At 33.6% G+C, this 27,814-nt stretch overlaps 1 protein-coding gene across 1 annotated transcript in view; it reads right to left on the bottom strand.

Annotated features, from left to right (window-relative positions):
• Nucleotides 1-17,737, bottom strand: part of LOC140436978 (neural-cadherin-like) — an 89,528-nt gene extending 71,791 nt beyond the window's left edge. Inside the window, exons 1-2 of the mRNA XM_072526174.1 lie at nt 17,535-17,737; nt 9,453-9,682 (exon numbers count right to left, since the gene is read on the bottom strand). Of these exons, the coding sequence (XP_072382275.1) occupies nt 9,453-9,682; nt 17,535-17,663 (359 nt within the window). The 5' untranslated portion in view covers nt 17,664-17,737. The remainder of the gene's footprint in view (nt 1-9,452; nt 9,683-17,534) is intronic.
• Nucleotides 17,738-27,814: the final 10,077 nt, after the last annotated feature.

Below are 27,814 nucleotides of genomic sequence, written 5' to 3' on the forward strand. Positions count from 1 at the left end.
AAGATAATTACGCGTTTATTTCTATCACAAACTGTGTGTACCATTTTTTGACACGGTATTTACACATGATTAATATATATTAATATATCTAAAAAATGTTTGTGTTTACATGTTTTTAGTATTAAATATTGTGAATTTCACTAAAATATAGTTTCAGATTCTGATAAAAAACTTCAAATTTATAACCAGTTGGAAGTGTTACACCTACATGATGTATTCATCATGTAGGTGTTATGTTATTTTTCTATTACAATTTATAATACTTTTTATGATACATTTTCATTTCACTCCCCATTTTTCATTACTTATAACTGCATAGATAAGTGTAGTTTACATGTTTTTTACAGCATATTTGCATGTTTATTCTAAGAATTTTATTGCATAGTTTTTCAAAGATTACTTATTATTACCTCTAATTGACATTAATTGTACTCTTTTGATAATAATTTAAAATGAATCGTGCAAACATTTCCCTTTTTTGTCTAGACCGTAAACCAACATTACAACTTATATCCGCAGAACGTTCCTTGTCTTTCCCGACGTTTGCGTTTCCGGTTTTCGTGAGAAGTACGATTATGTTGCGCCAAAACTACTATTAGTTTTGTTTACACCGACAAATCGGATTAACGTAACAAAGTTCTAATTAGTTGCTAGGCTCGTTTACAATCTGCTAAATGCACTCGCCATTTGTGGAATCGGTTTTGTGTCATTTTATTAAGTAACGAAAGTTTTCGTATGCTTGTTCAAGCTTCATTTATGATGGAATCTCTATGCAAATACTTTTAACAAGCTTGTGGGATTATTTCTACAACACAGGGGCGGCACTTCCTGCAATTAAGAGACGTGGTTACCATCAAAAACTTTTAATTGTGTCGCCTCTGACTATAGTAAGTGATAAATATTTTTTTAATTAGTTATTATCGATATATCTATATGCAAATAGAATTTATTGCAAGTAATAGATTAACAAATTATTTAAAAAAACCTCTTGTGTATTCATACACAAACAAACTCTTCAAAACCACAATTTCATTGAAAGTAACTTATCTTTTAATGGTCCAAAAAAAACGGATTAGCTCTTTCAACGACTAAATCAAAATTAATACGGTTTAGCAGAAGACCCTGCAGCCAAAGTCCAATTATCGCCCTTAATGAAACTCCATTGCGGCTATTTACTCACCACAAAATACTGGGTTTAACGTTTGACAGTATGCTAACGTGGAAACAGCATATTAGTGGATTAAAGGGCAATGCAATGAAGGGACTCAATATCATCAAGGCACTATCAAAGTACACATGGGGTGCGGACGAAACCATCTTACTTAATATATATAGACCATTAATCCGCTCAAAACTGGACTACGGCAGCTTCATATACAATCAAAATCTGACTTAAAGCTACTGAACTCTGTTCATAACACTTCTATTCGTCTTTGCTTAGGCGCTTTCAAATCTAGTCCCATAGACAGCCTTTACTGCGAGGCTAATGAACCACCTCTCTGGATTCGACGAGAGTATCTTCTTCAATCTTACTTTGCTTCCGTATCCGCAAACCCATCCAATCCAGTCTACCATTTAATTACTTCAACATCACCTCCGGAGACCCCGCAAAGGATCCAATCAATAATAGACATCCTGAAATTAACCCTAAGAAAAACCATCGACCTTACTAAAACACATCTCTTTCCAATCCCAGATACTCCGCCTTGGAATAGACCAATTCCACATTCAATCACTTCTCTATTAGAATACAGTAAACATGAAACCTCAAGCCTTCTCATAAGATAACACTTCAAAGAAATCATAAGCAAGAACCAATTCCAAAAAAATTCTGTATACAGATGCCTCCAAAAGCGAAGCAGGCGTTGGATGTGCCGTTACCACATATGATGAAATAATGAAATCATCTTTTTTACCGAATTTATGCAGCGTATACACTGGAGAACTTTATGCGATACTAGAAGCTTTTAAAATACTAAAAACAGATGATAAAAACCAAGCAATATGCACAGACTCCCTGTCGTCACTACAATCGATAAAAAGTCTATACTCTCAGCATCCCTTAGTTCAAGAAATCCATAGGACTTACAGTGTACTCGCTTTTCAACGTGTAAATGTCACGAATATCTGAATACCATCCCATATCGGCATCCCCGGTAATGATAAAGCAGACCAAACAGCCAAGCAAGCTTCTTGCGTAAACAGTCAATCCTCAAAAGCCCAACATATTCAAATCCATAATGACCTAAAGCAAATTTTCAAGCAACATCAGTATCATACCTGGCAAACCCACTGGAATACAATCAAGAGTGCATTACATGAGATCCGGCAGACTGTTTAAATTTCCAACTTTGAAATTTGAACTTCCAACTATCTCTAGAAACGAAAAAGTTGTCATCCGAAGATTAAGAATAGGACATACCCGATTCACACATGAATACTAATGAAGTCCGAGCCGAAGCCCAATTACCAAATCTGCTCAAGTGCATTAACTGTGAAACACATCCTGATCGGGTGTCCCCAGTACGCAAAACACAGAGTGCAACATAAACTTAAGTCTAATATTAAAGACGTTTTAAACTCACGCGATCAAGTCTTTAACGTAATTGGTTTCTTGAAAGACATTCAGATATTCAACAGAATATGACCCCTTGTTTTCCATGTACTTTACTTATACTATATATTATATAGTATTATTTACTTATATTATATTATTTAGTCATAGGTTCTAAGCTTATAGATTAACTGTAGCAATTAGTTACATGTGCTTATTGTAATTATTGTACACAATATTGTTTGTGTCAATGGTCATTGCAGCCGAGACACATTAATATAAATAAATAAAAAAAAACTTATTTATTAAACATTCAGTTCCAGCTGCATATTTTTTATTATGGATTTGTAATCTCTGACTTTTATTTTTGGTCAATTTATGTGTTCCAAAATATGCCAGTTGGTTATTTGTTAGCTGTGTATCTTTTAATTTTTTATTTAATTTTGATTTCACTTAAGTCATTTTTACTATTTAACTTGAGGGTATTTGTATAAGTCAACATTCTTAATTTCACAGTCGTTTAAAGGTAAGTGTCTACAAGTCCGTATCGTACGCATCGGATTTTAGTTTGGCTTGTATAAAAACTTATGTAACTGCGTCTACTGATCCTCATCGTACTGATCGCATCATCGGCAATGCTGAAGCGTGGCTTCCAGAGGCAACTTTTGCGATGCGTGCCGATGACTTCATACGGAATTCCGATCAGTGCCGATCAGTGGACGCACTCTGCGCGCTCTGTTTGCAATTTCGCAGGGTCGCAAGGTCCAGTGGGAGCTAGAGCTAATCTACGGCTATTTGCATTTGACGATCTTCTTATCAACACCTGCTTTTGCATCATTGACGCATCATGATTAATTACAGTTGTGCAAGAGTATAAAGAGCTATATAACTTAGCACACCCTTATTATGCGAATCAGCACAGAAGGGAAAATATTTGGGTGCAAATTGAAAGAATATTAAGTAAAATTGGTAAGTTGGTAAATTTTTATTTTAATCCATTTCATTCTACATTTTATTTTATTATTTATTGGGGTGTTCCGAAAAAACCAAAGTTTAAAATTTAAAAATGTCGATCTCCCCAGCATTTTAATAAAAGATTTGATTTTTTTAATTATTTTTAATGTATAACTTTTTGTAGGTAATCAAACAAGTAAACTCAGTTTTAACCTTCATTTTATATTATAGGTATATTCAGAAAAAATATTACAGGCCATGATAAGTTGATTATGGGGATTAAAATATGATAAATATTACTCATTTTTCATCTCTATTCAGTCTCAATTATTTCAAATGGTCAACAGCGTTAAGATGAGACTTGCGACAACTTCAATCAATCCTAATTCTCATTCTCTGGCATCTGGTTCAAGTCAAAGAGAGAGAGTTTTAAATGAAATTCTTCCGGCACTTACTAGTTTAAATACAACAATGTTTATTTTGCCTGCTGTGGTATAATCACATCCATTAACGAGATGATGTCTTCGACACCCTCTGGGAGTAAACCTCTACATTCGATGCCTTCATCGTCCACTACAATAATTCGTCAATCATCCCCACCAGTCTTCTTCTTCTTCTTTTTCGTGCGACTAGAATTACTCCTGTTTGTCTGCCTCTTATTCTGTTTCAGTCGTTGTTGACCTTTTTGATCTTGATCTTTTCACCTTTTTGGCGGCCTTCCAACGGGTCTTCTATTATACGGCTTCTTGTTTTTACAAATGTTTCGCTAATCTATCTGGTCCCATTCGGTTTACATGTTCGTTCCAGTTTTTTTTTTCTTGTTTTTATCCACCTGTTAATATTTTGAATTTTGCATTGTTCGCGTATACTTCTGTTGGTTTGTCTGTCGCTTAATGATATGCCCGCTATTGATCTTAATAGTTTCATTTCGATATTGTTGATTTGTTGTTTCGTCTTTCTTGTATCGGTCCTTGTCTCTGCTGCATATATTAGGATTGGTCTTACTGTTGTCTTGTATACTTTCATTTTGCTTTCCGTGGTCAGATATTTATTTCTCCATATGGTTTCTCGGAGGCAACCACTTACTCTTGCCGCTTTTGATGCTTGCCTTATGGTCTCTGTTCTTATATCCCTGTCACTAGTGATCTCTACTCCTAGGTAATTGAATTTCATTACTTGTTCTACAATTTTGCCGTTTATTTCTAGTTTGCATCTACGCGGCTCTTTACTGATTACTATACATTTAGTTTTTTCTACTGATATTCTCATATTAAGTTTGTTTGCTGTGATATTGAAAGTGTGAAGCTGCCTTTGTAGGTCATCTAAGTTATCAGCAATTAGTACTGCATCATCGGCATAGCATAGTATGGTGATTTTATGCGCTACCATGTGGTATCCGTGTCGTTTTCTTACTTCGTAAATTATTTGATTCATTATCATATTGAATAACAATGGGCTGAGCGAGTCCCCTTGTCGGATTCTTCCTTTTAGTTCTATGCATTCTGTTTCTCCTGTTAGCCATATAACTCTGGTCTTGTTGTTCTTGTTAATTTCATTAATTGTTCTTATTATCTGATGGTCTATTTGTTCAGCTTGTAATAAATTTAAGATGTCATTTCGCTTCACCCCGTCAAAAGCACTTTTTAGATCAACAAAGCACACGTATGCTACTTTTCCATATTCAATAGACGTCTCTATTATTTGTCTGATAATAAAAATTGCGTATATTGTGCTTCTGTTCTTCCGGAAGCCTTGTTGTTCATCTGCCATAATCGCTTTTTCCGCGATTTTATCTTTTATGACTGCCGTTAACAATTTTAATGTACTATTCATCAGACTAATATCTCTATAATTTTCAGGATTTCTCGTGTCTCCCTTTTTAAGTATCGGTAGCAGGAGACCTCACCAGTCATGCACGAAAATTCACACAATCTCTCTCCGGTAACTTGTTTTCCAATGTTTTCTCGTCCATCTGCACCTAAAGAAATGCGGCCTTACCAATGGGTGACACGATGTCTTCATGTCTCAATAGCGAAATACTGTGCATGCTCTCCTCTGACGAAAATGTTAACAACAATATGGAAGGTTTACATGCAGTTGATCCAAATACGCAGAGTATGGTTCACTATTGACATTTTAAATAAAATATTTACATTTTAAATAAGAATAAGTATGTATCTGTTGTTTAATTTCAATAAATACCTTAAACACACAACACGCCTTTCTTCTGGTCCCATAGCGTCCCTGTATGTAGTATTATGACTCAGTAAATGTGGTTTCGGGATATCAACAAGAAAAGTGAATTTAGCTTGAGACATACCAAAATATTGGAAGAACTTGATGTCATCCTTTAACAAATCAGGAAATAGTATGTGATATTCTCCATGTTCCGATCTCTTCTAGAATATGTCGTGTATCCAAAAATTATGCTTCCTTTTTCTAATCGGTTTGCTAGGCCGATACAGTGGACGCAGTATGAAAAATTAATCCGATGCGTACGATGCGGACCTATGGATGCTTAGCTTTACACTAGATTATTTTGATCTAATTCTACAATAACCCGATATCCGGTTTTTTCTACATCAAAAGTTACCCCAAACAAAAGTTACCCCAAAAGAAACAAAAGTTTCTTATATTAACAGTTTTAAACAAAAACATTTTGAAAAACAGGAACGAAAAGTTTGAAAGTTCTTACTTTTTTGTAAGTTTGTTTAACAAAAGTAAAGTATATTAGAACAGTTTAAAAGTTCTCGTTGTTTTTTAATTAAATAAGCTGATAAAAATGAATAACTTATTAATTTTTAAGTGCACTGCGACATTTTCCACTATCGTCATAAATGGTGGCTGCGCCAGGTTTTTATCATCCGCCATTCTATCTACCTTAAACATAAACACGCAATCCGGTTCCGGTATGTGACGGAAATTTTGGTGATAACCTACCAATTTTAGTGCATTTTGGATAGCCTGGAATTCTAGCTACGTCAGAAAACTGACTACGCCATTTAAAGAGATTGAATGTTGATGTTAATAGAAGCAATGAAACCTGGCGAACATGGATTGTTATTAGTTTTCTAAATTAATAACAACCTGGAGTATTTGGGCAAGTTATTTGGACAAGTTAATTATTGTACACTCTCTATAAATACGTTAACAAAGTTGTATGGAAAACTAATATTGGAGCTATAATGTTCAAGATTAATTTATAATATTATTAGCTCTAGTTCGTTTTTCGACACATTTCTGTAACAGTGAATATTCTTCGTTATGAAAATTTAATCCGAAAAGCGTTAAATGTTTGCATAGTAACTCCAACTTCAAACTAAGTTAAATGAGCAAATGAAAACTTTATACTGAGAATTATAAAATGATAAAACCAACTACGCCCTTACAACTGAGTATAATGAAAAGTGCCTCCTAGACAAGTACATTATTATTTATGATTTCCTCTTAAAAGTTTATATAATATAGTTCATAATTTATTACTGCACTCATTTAAAGTATTAATTTACTGTATTTATTAAACAAGCATTATGCGTTGTTTTGTTTAACTAGCGTAATAATTTTAGACTTAATGCACGGAATGGAGTGATCAAATGCACTATTATAAATATAATTACAAATATAAAAATAACTATTTCTTAGCCTAATCACTCTTGCATAAAGATATTTTAAATATAATAGCTTTCGATCAGTGAAATGGGAATTTATCAAGACAGTTCCTGTAACCCATATCTACCGAATGTTTTAGGTTATATATGGGTCTAGTTGAGTATCAAAATTTTAGACCTAAATTCTCCAGTGTCTGTAGACACTGAAAGACCAATAATAACTCCGAATGGTCATCACCATTTCCTAAAATTTAGTGTCTACAATTTCAAAACAAATGAAGGATTATGGCGAAAAAAATAAAGTAATGAAAGAAAAAAGCAACCTCAAATTCCTTACTGGAGAAAAGATCTTTATCAACGATGACCTGACCGAAAAGGGAAGACACATGAGGCAAGAAATTGTAAATAAAGACAAGGAATTAAGAGCTGAAGCAACAAACGTGAAGATAGGATACGAAAAACTAACTGTGGATGGCATAAAATGGGAATGGGCCGGAAATGATACTTTTAAACGAGAAAATTCTAGAAATATGGACACAAAAAACGACATATATTAGTGAAAAAAAAATGGGAGGAAAAGGAAAATGGGACCCATTATGCCGACGGATCCTAGCCATGAACAGGAAAATGAGTTTGAACATAAATAGCAAAACAAAAATTAAGAATATATACCTAAATATTGCGGCATGGAATGGACGAGGAGTATACGAGAAGGGAGCTAATAGAAGAACTTAAAAAAATATAAAATACACATTATAGTAATACAAGAAACACATTTAACTGGAAACAACATTGAAAAGATAAGTTCATACACGTTTTATACAAGTGAAGGCGATAATAGGAATTTTGGAGTGGGTTTTCTAGTACGTGAAGACATGGACCAGGTAAAATCTCGTAGCAGAATCGGACAGAATGTGTGTAATTAGAATTAAAGGAAAAGAGAACATGATATCGCTGATAACTATACACGCTCCAACAGAAGAAAAAGGAGAAGTCAAAGATGAATATTATGAAAAATTAGAGTCATTGTCTGAAGAAATGCCCAGACGAAGATATTAAAATTATTTTATGCCACGCCAATGCAAAGGTCGGAAGAGAAGATATATATAAAAACATAGCGGGGGCGAAAGTTAACATATGAATACAAATGATAATGGCCAAAAATTGATTACATTTGCAATTGAAAACAGGATGAAAATAATGAGTACGCATTTTAGACGAAAAAATATATATAAAGGAACGTGGAAAATTCCGGGATTTAAAACTAATCAAATAGACCACATCTTAATACAAGAGAAATTCGCCAATTTAATAACAAATGTGAAAACCTGCAGAGGGGCTGACGTAGACTGATAATTTTTTGGTTACAATTAATATGAAAGGAGCAATAATTAAAAAGCATAAACGGAAAAAGAAAGTGCAACGTAAATTTAATTTTGAAAATCTCCGAAAATTTGAGGTAGTGCAGGATTATCAAAAGGATATAAAAAAAACCTACGCCAAACAAGATAGTGCTACTATGAGTAACATACAATAAAAGTTCTTGAAAATGACAAACACCGTAAAGAAATCAACACCGAAGAACATACCAAGAACAAAAAGATTTAGAAAAAACCACTGGTTCGATGACGAATGTAGAACAGAGTTAAAAAACAAAGATCAGATTTGAAATTAAAAAGTTTGCGATCGCAAAAATAAGACGATCTAGAAAGGTATGCCGAACAACGAAAAAAAGTAAAAAAATCCCAAGGGTGCGGAAAAGAAAGAATATGTTTATTAAAGAAAATAACAAGAAAAATGAAATAAAAAATTTTTACAAAAAAAGATACTTTGCAGTATGTTTGGTGGAAAAGTAGTAGAGGGAGAATGGAGAAGACGAACTAATGCAGAAGTGTATCAATTGTATGCTAACTCTACAATAACAAAAGTGGTGAAAAAACGTAGCCTAGAGTGGCTCGGACATCTAGAAAGAATGCAAGGTAATAGACTAGTCAAGAATATTGTTTGGAGAGTACTTGAGGAAAAAAGAGAGGAAGACTAATGAAGAAAAGGAGATAAGAGAAACGAAAATCAAAGACTGGAAGCTGATAGCTAAGAACAGAAAACGATGAAAATTATCCATCCAGCAATGGGCCCATAAGGTCTGTTAACACTATACATACGTACTATAGCAAGGGTTATGCAAAATCGTTCAAATCTTTTGTGAGCGTATTGTTAATCAAATAAAATTTACTTAGCTATTATTAACTAATCATAAATTCAGTAAATATAAATATAATCATACAAAAATATTACCTTCTGTTAATATAAAGATAAAACCTTTAAATTGTACTTACTCAGAATCTTTCTTTTGATTTTCCGGTATCTCGGCTTCATAACTTGGCATATAAAACTGAGGCGCCCTCTTTCCTCCGACAATCGACAGTCTTTCTTCGGGAGTACTTTGGAACCTCCTTTCATCTAAACGACCATTTTGGTCTTCGGCTTTAACGTACAGCACATATTCCATATCTAGCTGGAAAAGATCGGTACCTCTTGTACGTACAACTCCCGATCTTTCGTCAACCTAAAAGATGATCAAAGATGATCAGAATATTGTAATTCATACCGAAAGAAACTTTAACCTGATTTCAAACAAAAGTAATTGCTTTTCAGTAAACAATAGTTATACCTTTTAATATTGGCGGCCCCCTTATAAAAAGGCTTTAGTTTTTAATCAACTTTACTACCATCTTTTTTATCTATTTACTACCATAATCTTTGTACTAAAAATCTCCACAACTTTTTCCAATATTTTTTTTTATTGGAGTGGAGTAACAATTAAAGAAAAGAAAAAATCAAAAATTTTGATTTTATAATTTTAATAAAATTTTATATTTAACTTAGCGATATCTTCGCTCAGTTGACCTAATCTACTATCAATGTAATGTGCAAAGAATGAGACATATTCGAATTCCTAATTTTAATTTTTAACAAAATTTTATGCTACTCGTCGAATATTTTTTTCTAATTAAAAATTTGTGTTACACGTTTGTGAATCTCTCTTTTGAAAATGTAGTCAGCTAATATAAAAAGAAACTAATATCTCGCCTAGTGCCTTTTCAATAGTTATTCTGCCCATATTTTTTTGGCAATTCTCTCCCTAACACATTTGGTGAGGTGTAACAGTTCTTTGTTTTCTTCACCCTCTTTAAAATTTGCTATTTCGCCCCTCTGTTACGCCTTTTGTGGCCTCACTTATAATACTCATATTGTTAGTCTAGGACTTACTTTCAAGCTATTCACCTGCCCATTTTTTAATGAAGATTTTTTTAAATCTATCTTAAAAGTTTAAATCCGTAGGGTGAGACTAGGATCATAAAAAAAAATTTAAACCAAAATCTATCCTCTATTTCTTCAAGTACCATGTCCTTTCAGAACGTTGTTTATCATCATAGCTATCTTAATTTTATTCACTGTTACCCTAAAAAGCATGTTTGGATTTGGATCTTATTTGGATCTCTATGTTCATCATTCTGTAATGTTTTGTACTGGTATAGGCTCCGTTTTGTACTGGAATAGGCTATTACTTTCTCATGTATTTTTGCCTGCGTTCGATTACAGTGTTGGGAATAGTTTTGGGAATAGAATGTTTTTAATAATTTTTATAATATTTTTATAATATTTGACTTAGATACGATTGAAAGCATAAAAATATGCCGGTTTATTACATTTATTACCTTTTTTGTGATTTGTCTTAGTACAAACATGGCGTCTATACACAATCACTATCCGAATCCCTGTTATTTCTCTGATAGTGTTATAAATTTATTGATTCTGTTTTTTAAGTATTTATTAGCAGGTTTGAGTGCGGTGTTCAGTAGATTTATTTTATTTTTTTTTTAGCCCTTTTTCTATCCGAATTGTCGAATAAAGACCTCTCCCATTTCTCGCCATTTATCCCTGTTGTGTGCTAGGCGTTTCCACATTGGTCCTGCGACTCTTTTGATATCGTCGCTCCAGCGCATTTGAGGTCTTCCTCTTGGTCTCTTCGCATCGTACGGTCGCCAGTTTCCGACTTCTTTGTTCCATCTACCATCTTCGAGACGTTCGTTGTGTCCAGCCCATTTCCATTTTAATTTAGCTGCTTGTTTCGCGGCGTCCTTTATTTTTGTTTTGTTCCGGATTGCTGCGTTCGTTTGCCGATCTATTAGTGAGATACCAAGCATCTGTCGTTCCATGGCTCGCTGAGTTTTTCGAATCTTGTCCATGTTCTTTTTTGTGAATGTCCAGGTTTGAGCTCCGTAAGTGAGAACGGGAAGGATACAAGAATCGAACACTTTGGTTCGAAGGTTTTGGGGTATCTTTTTGTCTTTCAGTATGTATGAGAGTTTTCCAAATGCGACCCATCCCATTCTTACTCGTCTGCTTATTTCGGTAGTTTGGTTTTCTTTGTTTACCTTGATATTCTGACCCAGATATATGTATTCTTCTACATGTTCCACTTTTGTTCCTTGGATGATTATCGTCGGATGATCATCTTTATTCGACATTAGCTTAGTTTTACTCAGATTCATTTTCAGTCCTTTTTTTATGGATTCCGTATGAAGCTCATCGATCATCGTCTTCAGTTCTTTCCAGCTGTCGGCTATTAGTACTACGTCATCTGCATATCTTAGATGGTTTAAATACTTTCCGTTTATCGACAGTCCCTTCGTTTCCCAATTTAGTGATTTAAAGATGTCTTCAAATGCAGCAGTAAATAGTTTTGGAGATATGGTGTCTCCCTGTCTTACTCCTCGGTTGATTTTTATTGGCCTCGTTTTCATTCCGTTATCCATCGTGACTACCATTTCAGCGTGTTGGTATATATTATGTATTAATATCCTATATCTAGAATCTATTCTGCTGTTGACCAGTGCTTCCTCAATAGCCCATAATTCTATGCTGTCAAAAGCTTTCTCGTAGTCTATAAATGCTAAACAGATTGGTAAATTGTATTCGTTAACTTTTTCTATTAGGACCTTTAGTGTGTGAAGATGGTCACATGTACTGAACCCTTTTCTAAATCCGGCTTGCTCTACTGGTTGATATACATCGAACTTTGTTGTCAATCTATTTGTAATTATTTTTGTGAATGTTTTATAAAGTTGTGATAGTAGTGATATTGGACGATAATTTTTCAGATCTGTATTGTCCCCCTTTTTGTGTATTAATATTGTGTTAGCAGTATTCCATTCCCTTGGTATGTTTCCTTCAAATAGGCATTTATTAAAAAGTATTTTTAGGTACCTGATGACTTCTTCTCCTCCTTCTTTCAACATTTCTGCCAGAATTCCATCACTACCCGGTGCTTTATTTCTTTTCAATTCTTTAATTGCATTTTCTATTTCTACTTCGCTTATTTCGGGCATTACTTCAGAATTTACGTTTGTTATTTGTCTTTTCAGATTTTGCTTTGAAGAGTCGGGGGGATCGTTTCTTGAGCTGTATAACTCAGTATATAAGTTTTCAACTATGTTTGATATCTGAGCTTTGCTTGTTTCTAGTTGGCCTTGTTGATTTTTCATAGTTATAATATTTTTCTTTCCTAATTTCGGTTTGGTATATTTCAGACTTCGATTTTTCTCCATCACTCTTTCTACATGTTCTTGTTGATGTTTTTTAATATCGTCTTTTATCTGTTTTCGTATGGCTCGATTAAGTTCTTTGTATTCTGAGGTATTTCTTTTGTTTAGTGACAGGAGCTCTTTTCGTTGTTTTAGCATATTCTTCGATTCTGCACTTATTTTGGATTTTTTGTTGTTATGGCGGGTTGCTACTTCTGAGCTAGCATTCAATAGTTCTTTTGTTATAACTGAGTTAATTTTATTAACGCTGAGTTGTTCTAGATTCAGTGCTTGGGCGGTTTTTAATTTGCTAGCATATTTTTCTTTATCGACTTTTAGCTTTTCTGTGTCTATTTGTATCGTGTTATTAATGTTAATTCTACGTTTGCTATACTTAATCCTTAGTTTAGCTCTAACCATTCTGTGATCACTACCCAGAGAGACATTATTTATTACTGTTACATCTTCTACGATATCTTTCTTGTTACGCATGATGTAATCGATTTCGTTCCTTGTTTTTCCGTCTGGTGATAACCACGTCCACTTTCTTTGCGGTTTTTTCTTATAAAATGTGTTCATTACGAAATATTTGTTGCTATGTAGGAAGTTAACCAGGGTTTCTCCTCTCTCATTTCTAACACCATAGCCGAATTCACCAATATAGTTTTCGCTTTCTTCTAGTCGTTGTCCAATCTTAGCGTTGAAATCTCCTATTATAAGTGTGTAAGTGCTGTGATAGTTTGTGTTGGTTTCTATTATTTTCTCGGTAGATTTATACCCCTATAGTTATTGTAACGATTCAAAAATCATTTACTTTTTTTTTAATTTCATTTAATTCAAAAAGTAGTAACTTTTATGCGACTTTGTATAAACTTTTCAGCATCTTTCACTTACATATTCGAAGGTAAGTTTATTATAAACATTTAAATAAACCTCTCAGAACTTTCGAAAAGTAAATATTTGAATTTTGAACGAGAAGGCCTACTCTAGGTGTTTATTTGTACAGTTCCTAATTGCACTGATTAAAAGCAACTGAGTCCTCTTTACATCCTTTTTTTATGTAAGAATTGAGTTTAAAAGATAAGCGTCTGTTTACAAATTGCCAAATTTCTCTTCAAGATTCCTCCAAATTCCACCAATCGCTTGCTAGATAGAATTCGTCATAAGATCAGGAAATTTTGTTTTACCAGCAAAAATCATACATGTGTAAAAATTATAGTTATTACAGCTCTAACTTTAAACAAGCTGGTAGTCTGGCAATATTTCGCCTTCTTTTGCATGTTTGGATCACTATCGTTTTTTTTTGTTTACAACGCTAAATTTTGTATGTAGATTGTAAAGAGCAAAAATTCTTCATGATAAAATAATGACACAAATAAATTTTAAATTCTAAATTTTCATTTTTTGTTAAATAACATTTAATCATTTTGAAATATGTTTACCAGACAATCAAAAGAAATTTATATTGAAGCTGATCCAGAAATTTCTAAATAAATCAAGGCACACCCGCTATCAAGCCAATGGTAAGAAAAACCGTTCATTAACTTATTTTTAGAAAAAGTGTCATAAATTTATGTGCTTAAACCACGCTACTTTAATGTGTACCGTTTGGTTTAGTGTCAATAATAATTACTTACGTCTTCTTCTTCTTCTCCTTCCTCTTTTTAATCAATTTTGCTTGTTCATTGACGTATTAATACCTCTATGGAAGGTTGTCACTCCTGGTGAGGTGGAAGGTGACTTATTGATGACATGGGTCTCCTCCATTCTGCTTATGTGGCTATTCCTTTCTTTTTTCTATTTTGTGTCCATTCATTTATACACTGTACGTTACATTTTCTTCTAATGTCTTTACTTCTCTTTCGATCTCTCAGCGTATTTCCTGTAATTCTTCTCGGTACTCTCATCTCTGCCGTTTCCAGTAGCCTTTACGTTGTGACTGTATCGGATCTTGTTTCTGAGACATATGTCATTATTGTAGTAGTGTAGTAGTAGTCAACATGTAGTGTTATTAAGGCATCCTGTCAGTCTATTTCTTTTTGTTCTTGATCTCCCACTTCTTGTTCCAGGTCTCCATAGCTAAACAGTGTAATTCCCAGGTATTTTATTTCCATTAGTTGCTCAATACTGACGCCATCAATTTCTATTTTACATATGGTTGGTTCTTTGCTGATTACTATTGTTATAGTTTTCTGAGATGAGATTGTCATATTAAAGTCTTTTGCTCTTATGTTAAATCTGTGTACCAGTCTTCGCAGACTATCTTTATCTTGGGCTATCAATATTGCGTCATCTGCGTAACAGAGTATTTTTATTTCTTTGTTTTCCATTCTGTATCCTCTTTCTTTGGTAACGCTTTTAATGATTTCATCCATGATCAAATTGAAGAAGCATGGGGCTCAATGAATCCCTTTGTCTTATTTTACTGCCTAATTCTATAGGTTCTGTAAATTGTCCATTAATTCTGACTTCAGGGTTGTAGACAGGGTACGACAGGGTTGTATATTGTCACCGTTCTTGTTTAATATCTACAGCGAACAAATATGCCAAGAAGCTCTCTCGCATGCAAACGAAGGGATAATAGTCAATGGAGAAGTTATCAATAACATTCGATATGCTGACGATACTGTGATAATGGCAAGAACAGCGAAAGATTTACAACATCTAGTTGAAAGTATGAATGAGATATGTAATAACTACGGCATAAGGATGAACGTCAAAAAAACCAAATATATGACCTTCAGTAAGAATCCAATACATGACACTAGTATCGCAATAAACGGTACCCAACTCGAAAAAGTAAACGAATACAAATAATTGGGAACCCTCATCAATGAAACAGGTGACCAAAATCACGAGATAAAAAGGCGTAACTATTGAAATTGCCAGGTCTACCTTTATAAAAATGAAAAAATTATTTTATAATCGTGATATTAGTATTCAGCTACGAACTAGAATGTTAAAATGCTATGTATTCAGTACTTTGCTTTACGGTGTTAAGGCATGGACTCTTAAACAGAAGAATGTTAAAAATCTTGAAAGCTTTGAGATGTGGTGCTACCGCCGTATACTAAAAATAAGTTTTGTGGATAAAATTACGAATGAAGAGGTAATACGCAGAATAAATAACGATCCAGAAGTTATACTGAATATAAAAAAGAGAAAACTTGAATACTTTGGCCACCTGATGAGAGGACAAAAGTACACATTCCTACAAAATATAATGCAAGGAAAAATCCAAGGACGCACAAATCCAGGCCGTAGAAGAATGTCCTGGATGAGAAATTTAAGAGAGTGGTTCGGCTGTACTACTAACGAATTATTCAAAACAGCAGTAAATAAAATTAGAATCGCCCTAATGATATCCAATCTTCGATAGGAGAGGCACTCAAAGAAGAAGAAGTTTGCTGGCTGTTTTTTATCTTTTTTTTTTTGAATAGTAGAATAAGTTCGCTCGTTCTCCATACTTCCGGTATTTTATTGTGTTTTTGTTTTTGTTGTTAATTGTTCTATCATTGGTGCTTCACAATATTCCAGTAATTTGTTTGGTATCCCGTCTTTACCTGCTGCTTTTCTGTTCTTCAGGTTTTCAAGTACTTTTCGAACTTCCTGTACATTCATATTAGTTCTTTATTTGTGGTAATTTCTGGTGTTTTCGGTTCTAGCGTCGTTTGTTCTTCCTCTGCATTTCTGCTTTTTTAGGTAGTCAATTCATGAATCCTATTCTATGTCTTTTGGTTCTATTAGTTCCTTTACCTCCGTTCTTTAACCTCTTATGAAGCTCCATATTTCCTTTTGCAGAAGACCGTAAAAATCATGTTCCATTTCTTTCGAAAAGCGTTCCCAGTGATCATTTTTTATTTTTCTTAGAAGTGCATGTGTTTCGTTTCTAATTATCTTGTAAGTATGGTATGTCTCTTGTGTTTTGGTTGACATGTATTTCAGGTAAGCTTTTTTCTTTGCTTTACATTTTTCCTTCACCTCTGTAGAGAACCATGAAGTTCTTCGCCTTGGGAACGATTTGTTTTTATTTATATTTCTTTCAGCAAGAACTTCCTTGGACGAGGCCAATATTAGACTTAATTTTTGCCCAGCTTTCTTCGACTGCATCACTTTTTGTTTTATGTGTTCCTGCTTTTTTCAGTTATTCTTTTTTGGAATAGGTACCTTGTGGAGTCATCCTATAAGCTTTCGACTTTTATGTTTGTGGTGTATTATGGTGTTTTGTTATCACATATATGTTTTCATTCGGATTTTGGACAATACCAATTTATGATGGCTTCCTATTTCTGATGATGTTAATGCTCTTACTGCCAAGATTTGAGAGGGCTGTAACTCTCTATTCGACAGAATATAGTCTTTCATAGATCTTTGTCCTCTAGTTTTTTCAAATGTGTATTCGTATTGTTCTTTGTGAGGGAAAAATGTATTACTAATAAATGTAATAAATTACTAATATATTGTATGCTTTTTGTGAATTAATGCACATTAAAAATATTCTATAATTTAAACCCACAATAGACACACCGGTTGAAAGCTTCACATAACGTTTTTGTAATAAAGAATATTAAAGACTAATATAGTATTTTTATTAATTAAGATACCTTTTATATTAACTAAGATAACGACTTTCTTATTTAAAATATTAGTTTTTAGAGTGTTTGCTTTTAAAAACACAAATTTAAATAAAGATTACCAGATAATCGCACCCATGGTGCAGGTTTAGATTAATACTGTACTGTACTTTAAAAATCAACTCTAAATTCTCAACCCTATTTTAATTTTTCGCTGGCGCGTAAACGATCAAATCGGCTACACTGGCGTACGTACCTCGAACCTGCCACCGGTTCTGTCCCTGACAATAAAGTAGTGAATGTTATGGTCCGTATCGGGGTCACGAGCCTGTAGGGTGAAAACGGGCGTGTTCGGGGGAGCATTGAGTTGCACTACCGCCTGCATGGGCAAAGGCCTGTTGATGAAGTAGGGTGGTTCGTCGTTGACGTCTCGCACGTGGATAATCACCCTCTGGTTGTCCGTGTCTGAAAAAGGAAAATGATATTTTAATATGGATGTCTGAAGAGGGACAGATGCATAGGTTGGGGTGTGAATGGGGATAATATTACAATTTTGTGGGATTTCTAGTACGTTATGGTAGGTTTATTTGATATAAAATTAGTACAAGTATAGCTGTGATTGTTAAATGTCTTCTTAACTAACTGTATATTATGCGGTATAATAAATGAAATATGCTATTATACGAGTATTTATTTACAAAACCGGTAAATATTATTGAAAATTTATATAAATAAATAAAAGTTTTAAAACAAACTACACGGACAAGATGCTCAAATTGTCAATTTATAAAATCTTTAAGGTTATCACGCAAAGAATACTGAAAAAATAAGAAAAAGCAATTTATGATAGAAAGAGTATTAATTTAAAAATATATACAACAAAACTTGTAAATAATATAGTGTGTAAATTGATGTTTTTCTTGAGAATGAAGACTTTAAGAATATGAGTGCCCAATACTAATATCCAAAATAGTTCTAAACTTTTACGATTTCCATTGTTTTATGTTTCGTACATTAAAAATGCAGTACAGTTCTTAAAATCCTTACAAAGTTGCAAAAAGGGTAAAGCAACAGAAGAATAAACATAATTCCGATCAATTGTTTTTCAGTCCCATTTTTTTATAGACCAGGTGATATTTGTTCTAAAACACACTCATTTAAATTTACAATCAAATAATTTTTAAGATTTATAATATTTATTTATATTTTATTATTAATTTTATATTTCGTCTGAATTTTACACGTCTGTCAAAAGTAAACAACGTATGCTTTGTTATTACGTTAGCAGGTGGCGTTAGGAGTAAACATAATAATTTATTGAATTATTTTTATATAATAAAATTTATTTAAAATATAAAAAATAAATAAATAATAAAATGACTTAATTTAATTTGAAAAATATTATTTAGATTTTAAAAATCCAGAAACCACAGTATGAAGCTTCACTCACGCTAGTCTACTATATCGCCTACTGTACCATCTTTTTTTAACACATAGGACGCGTTTCGACATCTCTGTCATCATCAGCTATAAATGTAGGAGAATCTAAATATAAAATGTGTAAGAATACAAAACTTTAAGTAAGAGCTTTTGTACAGAAACTTATTTAGTGTAAAGAAGTTGCTACTTAAGCAGTATACTGAAAAGACATTTGCTGAGTTGTCAAGGCCATCGGGGGATAATTGAATCGTTTATTTCAAAAATCCGTCAACTGACATGTTTATCAAAAATGAGATTAATACAGATTCCGATTCTTCAAGTATAAATACATATTTTAGTGCTGAAACCCGTCAAAAGGCATGAAGTGGTGCATATCTCAAAAACAATATTGAGTTTAGTGCAGAAACCGACCTCACTTAACGGGTTTCTGCAGTAAATTTCAGTTTCCTACTTTGACAGCACTGGTTTGTAGAAATCTATTTCCACAGCTACCAGGATTGAGTTTATTTTTATTTAGACAGACAGCAACAGTCAATTGTTTTATAACACATTTAGTTTTTTAGTTTGAGGTTAGAGTTGGTGTTTTGCATTCTTATTTTATATTTTGTGTTACATAAAAAATAGTTTCTTTACAAAAATGCATAGTGAAAGTTCTGACGATGAACCTGAAGTATAAAGAAAACGTGGTATTACTAACGAAGTGAAATATAAACGTAATATAATACGAAAATCAAGAGTAAGAGGTGAGAAATACACAAACTATAAAAGGTTTTGTTGTTCCATGTAAATCTGTTCCCGATAACCTAATATGCAAATGTCCACGGAAATGTTATTCATCTGTTGATATTGAGATTATAAATCAGACCTGGAAATCTTTTATTCTATGAATAGCAAGAACGAGTAAGATTTATATTTACAGACCTTAATAGAAGCTACTGAAATAAAGCATAGAGTGAACAAAAATCCAAGTCAAGATAATAGGCCTAATTTAGGCCTAGATAAAACTCCAACCTCACGAATAAAAAATAAGTCTTTTGTATATACCATAAAAATAAATGGTGTTATTACACCAAGTTGCAAAAATATTTTTATACAAATTCTCGGTTGTATCTCTTGATCGAGTTCCAAGGTTAACCAACCTATTAGCCAAAAACACAACACCCGTTGATATGAGAGGCAAAAACCGTAGTGGTAATGCGACTGATGGTAATACTTTTTTTGCTATACATGAACACATCTCTCGATTTGAAGTCAGAGAAACTCATTATGGGTCAAAGAAAAAACAATATTTAGATGCATCACTAAATATTTCAAAAATGTACGAAATGTTTCAAACTTCATAATTTGAATTAAAAGAAAAAGTGAAGTATAGTTTTTTTACGAATATTTTAAGGAACATTTTAACTTATCCTTTGGACGAAAACAAGTAGACGTATGTAGCCAGTGTGAAAACTTTAAATCAAAACTTAGAGATCCAGATCTACGTGACAATGCAAAGCGTAGTGTAGCCGCTGAACAAATCGTACACCAACGCAGAGCCAAAAAGTTTTATTTAAAACAAAAAGAAATGGCCTAAAATAATTACAATGATACGGTGGTTCTCTGTGTTGATTAAATGCAGAACTTACCATTACCACACATACCTGTTCAAGAAGTTTTTTACCAATGCGCCAGATTTGGTTCATGATATGAAGACAAATAAAGCCAAAAAGTATATATATCATGAAGGTGAACCGAATAAGTCTCCTGATGGAGTTTGTTTCTATGCTCTTGCATTATCTACAAACAGAAAATTCTCCAAATGGAGTGAACTATCTTATACTCTTTAGTGACGGCCCATCTGGCCAGAATAAAAATCACTGTGTTGTGAGGTTTTCTATGAATCTGTGTAATAGGAATTTGAGTCTGTAACCCATTATTTTTCGGTCAGTGGACACTCGTATTTACCATACGACCGTGACTTTGGGAATATAAAATGTGTTGTACGACGTGCTGATAGAGTATAAACACCAGATTAGTATGCCGAAATGATTCTCAAAGCTAGTTAAACTGGTCGCTTTAATGTCCACAAGGTAAACTGTGATATGATATTTTCTTTTAGTACTTGGTGGACCCAATATTATAAAAAGACTTTGAACTCTGATGAAACATGTGAAAGAGTTTTTCCAAAAAAACAAAGAATATCTTTTAAAGTTTCTACCTATAAGGAATTTTGTTATAAATACAGTAGTCCAGGAAAAGTTGTAGTTAAGAAAGTTATTGGGGGCTTATTAGAAGTAATTTAATGTTTCTGAATTTATAACAGACCTTGCACATCCGTTTGGAAAAGTTCCTATTAATATTAAAAAAATTAACAAAACACACATCTGGATATATTATGAGTTTCTATAATAACATCATACAGTGGCCCACAATAGAAGCAGAGTGTTATGTTGACAGGTAATATGTTGATTAAGCCTTTCTTTTTCTTGAACTACGTTTACTGTTTACTACAGATGTATTATTCTACAATATATTCCATTTATATCATTGTTTCTTGATGATAATAATAAAATTAGTTCATTAAATTGTAATTTATTTTATTTAAAAGAGCGTTTTCCAGATGTACCGCAAAATGCAACCGCAAAAAGACAAGCATTTAGAATTTATGAATGCTCCTAAATTTAACTTACTTTTTTCCAACAAAAGTTGCACTTTTCCAGCTGATTTACGTCGACGTCATAATTTTTTTAGTTCTGGGTCAATGAATTCACAATTGGAGACCGGCCAAATTTTTGGGTGTGAGACCGAGCTTGAAAATGTAAATTAATATGACGCTGTGATGAATTTTCCGAAATGAACTGCGTTAATCAGGATGTTTTTTAATATCGTATAGTCCCGCTTAATGAAACACTGTTTCAACACGAATTATTACAATTAGCGCGATGGAATGTTTTAGGTGTATTTTCACAAAACATAACTGTTAAAAAATTTAGACACAATTATTTTGACGGTGTAACGCGGTATAGCTAGAACGTTGCCACAATAATTAAAAACTTAAATTAAAACTTAACTTAAAAAATACTTAAGAAAAGCTTTTAATACACGTTGGAGATTCAACATTTTAAAAAAGTTACAGTCATAGAATATTCGTAGAAATTGCCTTCATATTATTAAGAACTTTCTAGAAAATAGATCGTTTCGTGTAAGAGTTAACAACTTATATTCAGAAAAGCAGAAGGAAGAAAATAGAGCGAGAAGTTGAAACGAGAATAATAGCAGGAAACAAATCTTTCTTTGCAATGCAACATCTAATGAAGTCAAAACTTCTTTCACGAGATACAAAAATCCGGATATACGACCAGCAGTCGCGTATGAAAGCGAAACATGGACGCTAACAAAAAGAGAAATAAATAAATTGCTGGTGTGGGAACGTAAAATTCTTCGAATGATATATGGCCCTTGCAGAGACAGTGTGACAAACGAATGGAGGGGCAGATACAATAAGAAGCTAGAGTCTCTATTCGGAAAAGAAAATCTACTGACAATGGGAATTACTGGCACAGGACCGACAAACATGGAAGGCAATAGTAAACGCGGCAAAGACTCACGAAGAGTTGTAGCGCCACTGATGATGATGATGAGGAGGAAGAAAATGGGTTTCCTCAAGGCTCAATTATTAGCTCTACACTCTTCTGAATCGCTATTAATGACATAAATATCTTATGCTATGACATAAAAAATCTTAAAAAAAAATCTTTAAAAGCACGTTTATATACTTGGTGGTTTATGTAAAGGGCAAAGATTTTTACAAAAACTCTAAAAGTGATCTCGCGATACTGGTTTTCAATTCTTGGTTACAAAAACTGTAGATATGGTAGTCTCAAAAAAGAACTTCTCATATACTCCCAAACTCATGTTTTTCAAAACATCGCTATCCTTCAAATCATTTGTAAAATTCTTAAGTATATGGTTTAATCATCAACTTACTTGAAAAGAACATATTAGGTAATTAGTATTGACTTATAATAAGAAACTTAACCTAATGAGAACATTGTCAAATAGATATTGGAACTCTGATCGCTCTACCCTGCTAACAATCTACAGAACTCTAATTAGATCAAAAATTGATTATGGATCAATCGCTTACGCCTTTGCTTCCCCCATAATATTAAAACAGATAGACTCTATACACAATTCAACACTTGGACTCTATCTTGGCGCATTTCGAACGTCACCGGTGGAAAGTTAATATTGTGAAAGTGGTGAGCCTTTATTATATCAACGCCGAATTTCCTTAACACTATCACACGCAACGTCAATAGCTTCAAATGTAAACAGACCTCTATTTAATAACATGTTTACTTATCAAATAAATATATAAATCTCTTTACCAATAGTACCAAACAGCCTTACTATGAGCGAGTACGGTGTTGCCTGGGGTGCCTTGATATCGAATTCCCAAAGAGCCCCTCACCTTGAATAATTATTACTCCAAATATAAATACTGGTCTAACCCAATTTGACAAAGATATTAATAGTCACGCAGAGATTAAGAATTCTAAGAATAACTAATTCTCAGTGAGCATTACAAACATTGTTATAAAGTCTTTACAGATGCATCCAACTGTGATAGAGGAGTAGGTGGTGCATTCGTTACCCCAAGCGATACACATGAATTTTGTTTTTCAACCTTTATTACGATTTTCTTCGCTGAGCTCTATGCAGTGCTCAAAGCTATCATGCATGTACATTCTAATAACATTCCTAACTCTGTTATCTTAACTGACTCACTCAGCGCTCTTTAAATCCTTAAACAGATCTATCCCAAAGGTCCCCTTGAGAAACTGATAAAACTAGAATTTATGCAGGCTCAAAAAAATTCTAGGAGTATCAGATTTATATGAATTCCATTCCACATTGTCATTGCAGTCAACGAAGGAGCGGATCAGAGCGCGAGTAAAATTGTTAGATGTATAGAAAAAGCCGAGTATCGAAATACCGCGATTGATATAAAAGCTTTTATAAAGAATCGAGGTTTGTGCAAATGAAAAAACGAATGGCAATCTTCTCAAACATGACTGAAGCAAATTAAAAATGCCGTTGCAGCTTGGAAACCCTCATCCAAGAATAGAAGGGAAGAATTGGTGATAACGAGATTACGAATTGGATACACGAGACTTATTCATATTTCTTGTCTAAAAGTGATCCACCTATAAGTGAAACATGTGATGTAGAAGTTACTGTTAACCACTTATTAATATGCCTCAGTTTTGCCAAATTTTGGTTTTGCATTTAACATACCTATATGCACCTATATGTTGCCCACCTCTCTAATCATGGTGTATGTTTTGTGTGTTACAATGAAGTCACTCTAATAAACCGCTAATCGTTAAAAGTGTCCTTCCTGTACAATCCTTTATGAATGAATACTAATATTTATATGTATTTACGTGAATGAAGGTTCCAAAACAAAGTAAAAAAACAAAAAAATATTTTAAAAAAGGTAAGTGGAAATCAAAAATTAAAAAAAAACGTGTGTTCAATTAAAATATTGACTAATTTTCATTTAAGATTATTAATTGTTATCTTTAAATTCTTTTTTGAATTATTATCATCTAATCGTCAACTTGAGATGCTAGAAACCTGGAAATCACAACCTACAACATATTAATATATATTTCTACTACTATTTGTATACCAATTGTAAATCTTTGTTTATTTACCCTAGTAATAATTTATTAATAGGTAATAAATTTAAGTGTACTTTCATTGGCGTGTTTCCATAAAAAGTTATATCAATTTGAATTACATGTGACGAAGATTACATTATTTTGACGCTGATCTACATCGACGCTTGGAATTATCCGTTATTGCTCTCAAGAGTGGTATTTTAAAATAATAGCGAGTGAGGGAAAGCCGGAAAACCCCGAAAAGCTTATATGACCACCAGGGGACTGAAGAGACCCTTACCTGGAGCGTGCTCCCTTGAGGACGTGTGTCCAGGTGATAAACGTAATTTTGGTGGTGGATCGGACACTGATAGGCAGCCAGTGCGGACTTTGAATATTTATGTGGTTTTCCCTTATCACAGAATACTTAAGAAGGATTTATGTGTACGGCGTACAAATAAAAGTTCTGGTAACACTTTATTTCCCATTAAGTCGTAACTTTGTATCACTTGATTCTGTGTAGTGTATGTTAAACAGATAAAAAAACGTAGAAAATGAGATTAAAAGTTTAAATAACAATGAGAAATGGCTTAAGGTGCGTAAATATCATTTCTCCTAGACTGGTTATTGTACAGTTACTAATATTAAGACAATGGAAGAAGATGAAACTAGCACCACGCCTAATGTTGGCCCCTGCACAGAATAAAATTGTAACGGTTATTTTTTGGCGATTTTAAGTTACAGTGTTGTTCTTGTATAACTTGTTATGATCTATCCGCCTATATGGTCGGTATACTCTAACTGTATTTATAAAACGGAGTAAAACAAAATAAACTAAGTAAAATTGTGGCCTATTCCCACAAATTACCATTTTTTATTATTATCCCGGTTTTTATAGCGTTCTCCGCCTTCCGGTTCCCAGTTTCCAGCTACGTCGGTCATTCCATTCGCCAGGGTGAAGGTTTCTTTCCGACATTGCCTTCTGAATGATGCCCAGCCAGGATTGTTTTGGCCTTCCTCTCTTCCTTCTTTCCCTTGGCGTCCATTTTAAAATTTGGTTTGGCAGCCTGTCGTCGTCCATTCTTTTCACATGACGATACCAGATCAGTTGTCTCCTTTGAATTTCGTCAATGATGGTTGACTTGACTCCCATTATATTTCTGATATGGTCGTTTTGTATTCTATCAAGCCTTGATTTTCTAGCTGATCTTCTCCAGAAGTCCATTTCCAATGCAAGTAGGCGTCGCTCAAGGGATTTAGTAAGTTGCCATGTTTCGCATCCATAGAGCACTATACTTTTAAAGATGGAGTTAAAGAGGAGATGCTTTCTTTAATTTGATAGTTCTTTTGACCATAGCATCGGGTTTAGGCATCCTATCACCCTTTTTCCTTTCACGATTCTTTGCTCTATCTCTTTTTCGGTGCGCCCACTCTTGTTGATTGTTGTTCCCAAATATATATATTCCTCACAGTTCTTGATTGTTTCATGTTCGTTGACCATTAGATCTTCTACTTTATTCCCGATGCATAAGTATTGCGTTTTGTTTTTATTTACAGAGAAGCCCCATTCTTCATATGTTTTAAACAACCGTCTCGTCATGAATTCTAAATCTTCCTTGTCTGCTGCCACTACTACTTGGTAGTCCGCAAAATGTAGAGTGTATAATGTTGTATCGTCGTCAAGTTGGATCCCCATTCCTGAACATGATCTTCTCCAGTGTTTTAGTGCTTCATTTAAATAGATCTTAAATAGTATTGGAGAAAGGCAGCATCCTTGTCGTAGGCCTTTTGTTACTGAAAATTCTTCTGATAAGGTGTTGTTTAGTTTGATTTTTGATGATGCTTTATTGTATAATTGTTTGACTGCGGCGATGATCGTGCTATTTAATGAAGATCGTTCAAGAGACTGCCACAGCTTTCTCACAGGAATCGTGTCATATGCTTTTGTGAGATCCACAAATAAAAGATGTATTTTCTGGTTTCTTGCAACTTTCTTTTCATTCAGTTGTGTTAGGGTAAATATGTGGTCTACGCAAGATCTTCCAGCTCTAAACCCTGCTTGCTGTTCAATTTCATAAGGTTCGTATTCTTTCTCAATCATGTTTTTTAAGATTTTACCAAACAGCCTGCTAAAGGTACTGGTGACAGAGATACATCTGTAGTTTCCGCAAATATCTTTTGGACCTTTTTTTGTGAATTGGAGTAATCCATGCTTCTTTCCAACTATTCGGGATTTCTTCCCCATTTAAGTATCTTGTGAATAGCACTTTAAGATAGCTTATTAGTTTTGGTGTTCCGTTTTTTAGAAGTTCTGCTGGTATGTTCTCCGGCCCGGATGCTTTGTTATTCTTTATCGATTTAAGCGCTTGTTGTATTTGTTCTTCTTCCATGTTTACATATTCACCTTGTACTCGTATTCGTTGAGGTGAGTCAGTATTATAAATATCTGTCTTCATTCAGTTCCCTTGCGTAATGATCTTTCCATGTATCTATCTGGATGGGCTGTATTCGACTTTTATTTGATGTGTCGGTTTTCAGAGTTTTTATTAATTTCCATGCCGCTGATGATCGCGCTCCTCCGATGTAACAGTCAACTTCTTTACATTTTGCATCCCATGTTTCATTTTTGTTGTTCCTTGTCATATCTCTAAATATTCTTTGCTGTTCTTTGTATATTTCTTTATCTTCAAGATTCTTAGTGTTCAGCCATCTTTTGTACGCTTCCTGTTTCTTATTTCTTTGCTCTTCAAGCTGTGTATTCCAAGTGATTTTTCCCGCTGATCTGTGGACTGTTCTGGTTTCTTCGCCAGAGCTTCTTGGGCTGCGTGGTGAATACAGTCAGTTATATGTTCGTATAATTGATTGGTTTCAGCAGTTAGGTATTCCTCAAGTAGTTTTTCATTTAATCTATTTTGGTATAAGATTTTAGTGGTATATTCTTGTAGGCTTCTGACATTATATCTCTTCTGATTTATATCAGTTCCTTTTGAAGTGTTGATACTTTCAACGTGTCGGTTCAACAAATTACCATTCAATGCTGTTATTCAATTAGCTATAGTAAAATAGCGACATCTAGCGTAAACATTACTCAACTTCATAGCCATATGTTCTATATACAGCAGAAAGACGTTACCGGCAAGACGTGTGGAAGTTGTGCTATTGAAAATTTATCAATAAAAATCCACTTATTTTATCAAGGATCTAGGATCAAGGGACCTAGGATTTATTATTTATGTTCCTGCTTGCCGAGATAAAAATCTTAATGGTTAAATCTTTTTATATAATAAGAAACAGCTGCAACAAGCACTGAAAAATGTCAGATATGGAAAAACGATACTATATACAGCAAGCCAGAATTTTGCAATTTCAAAAACAACATGGCACAATTATTTAACTGGTGGCAGAGAAAAAAAAAGTGATTCATTAAGCAGAAGACCAGTTATTC

This window comes from Diabrotica undecimpunctata, chromosome 1 (assembly GCF_040954645.1).
Source record: "Diabrotica undecimpunctata isolate CICGRU chromosome 1, icDiaUnde3, whole genome shotgun sequence".
Lineage (NCBI taxonomy): Eukaryota > Metazoa > Arthropoda > Insecta > Coleoptera > Chrysomelidae > Diabrotica > Diabrotica undecimpunctata.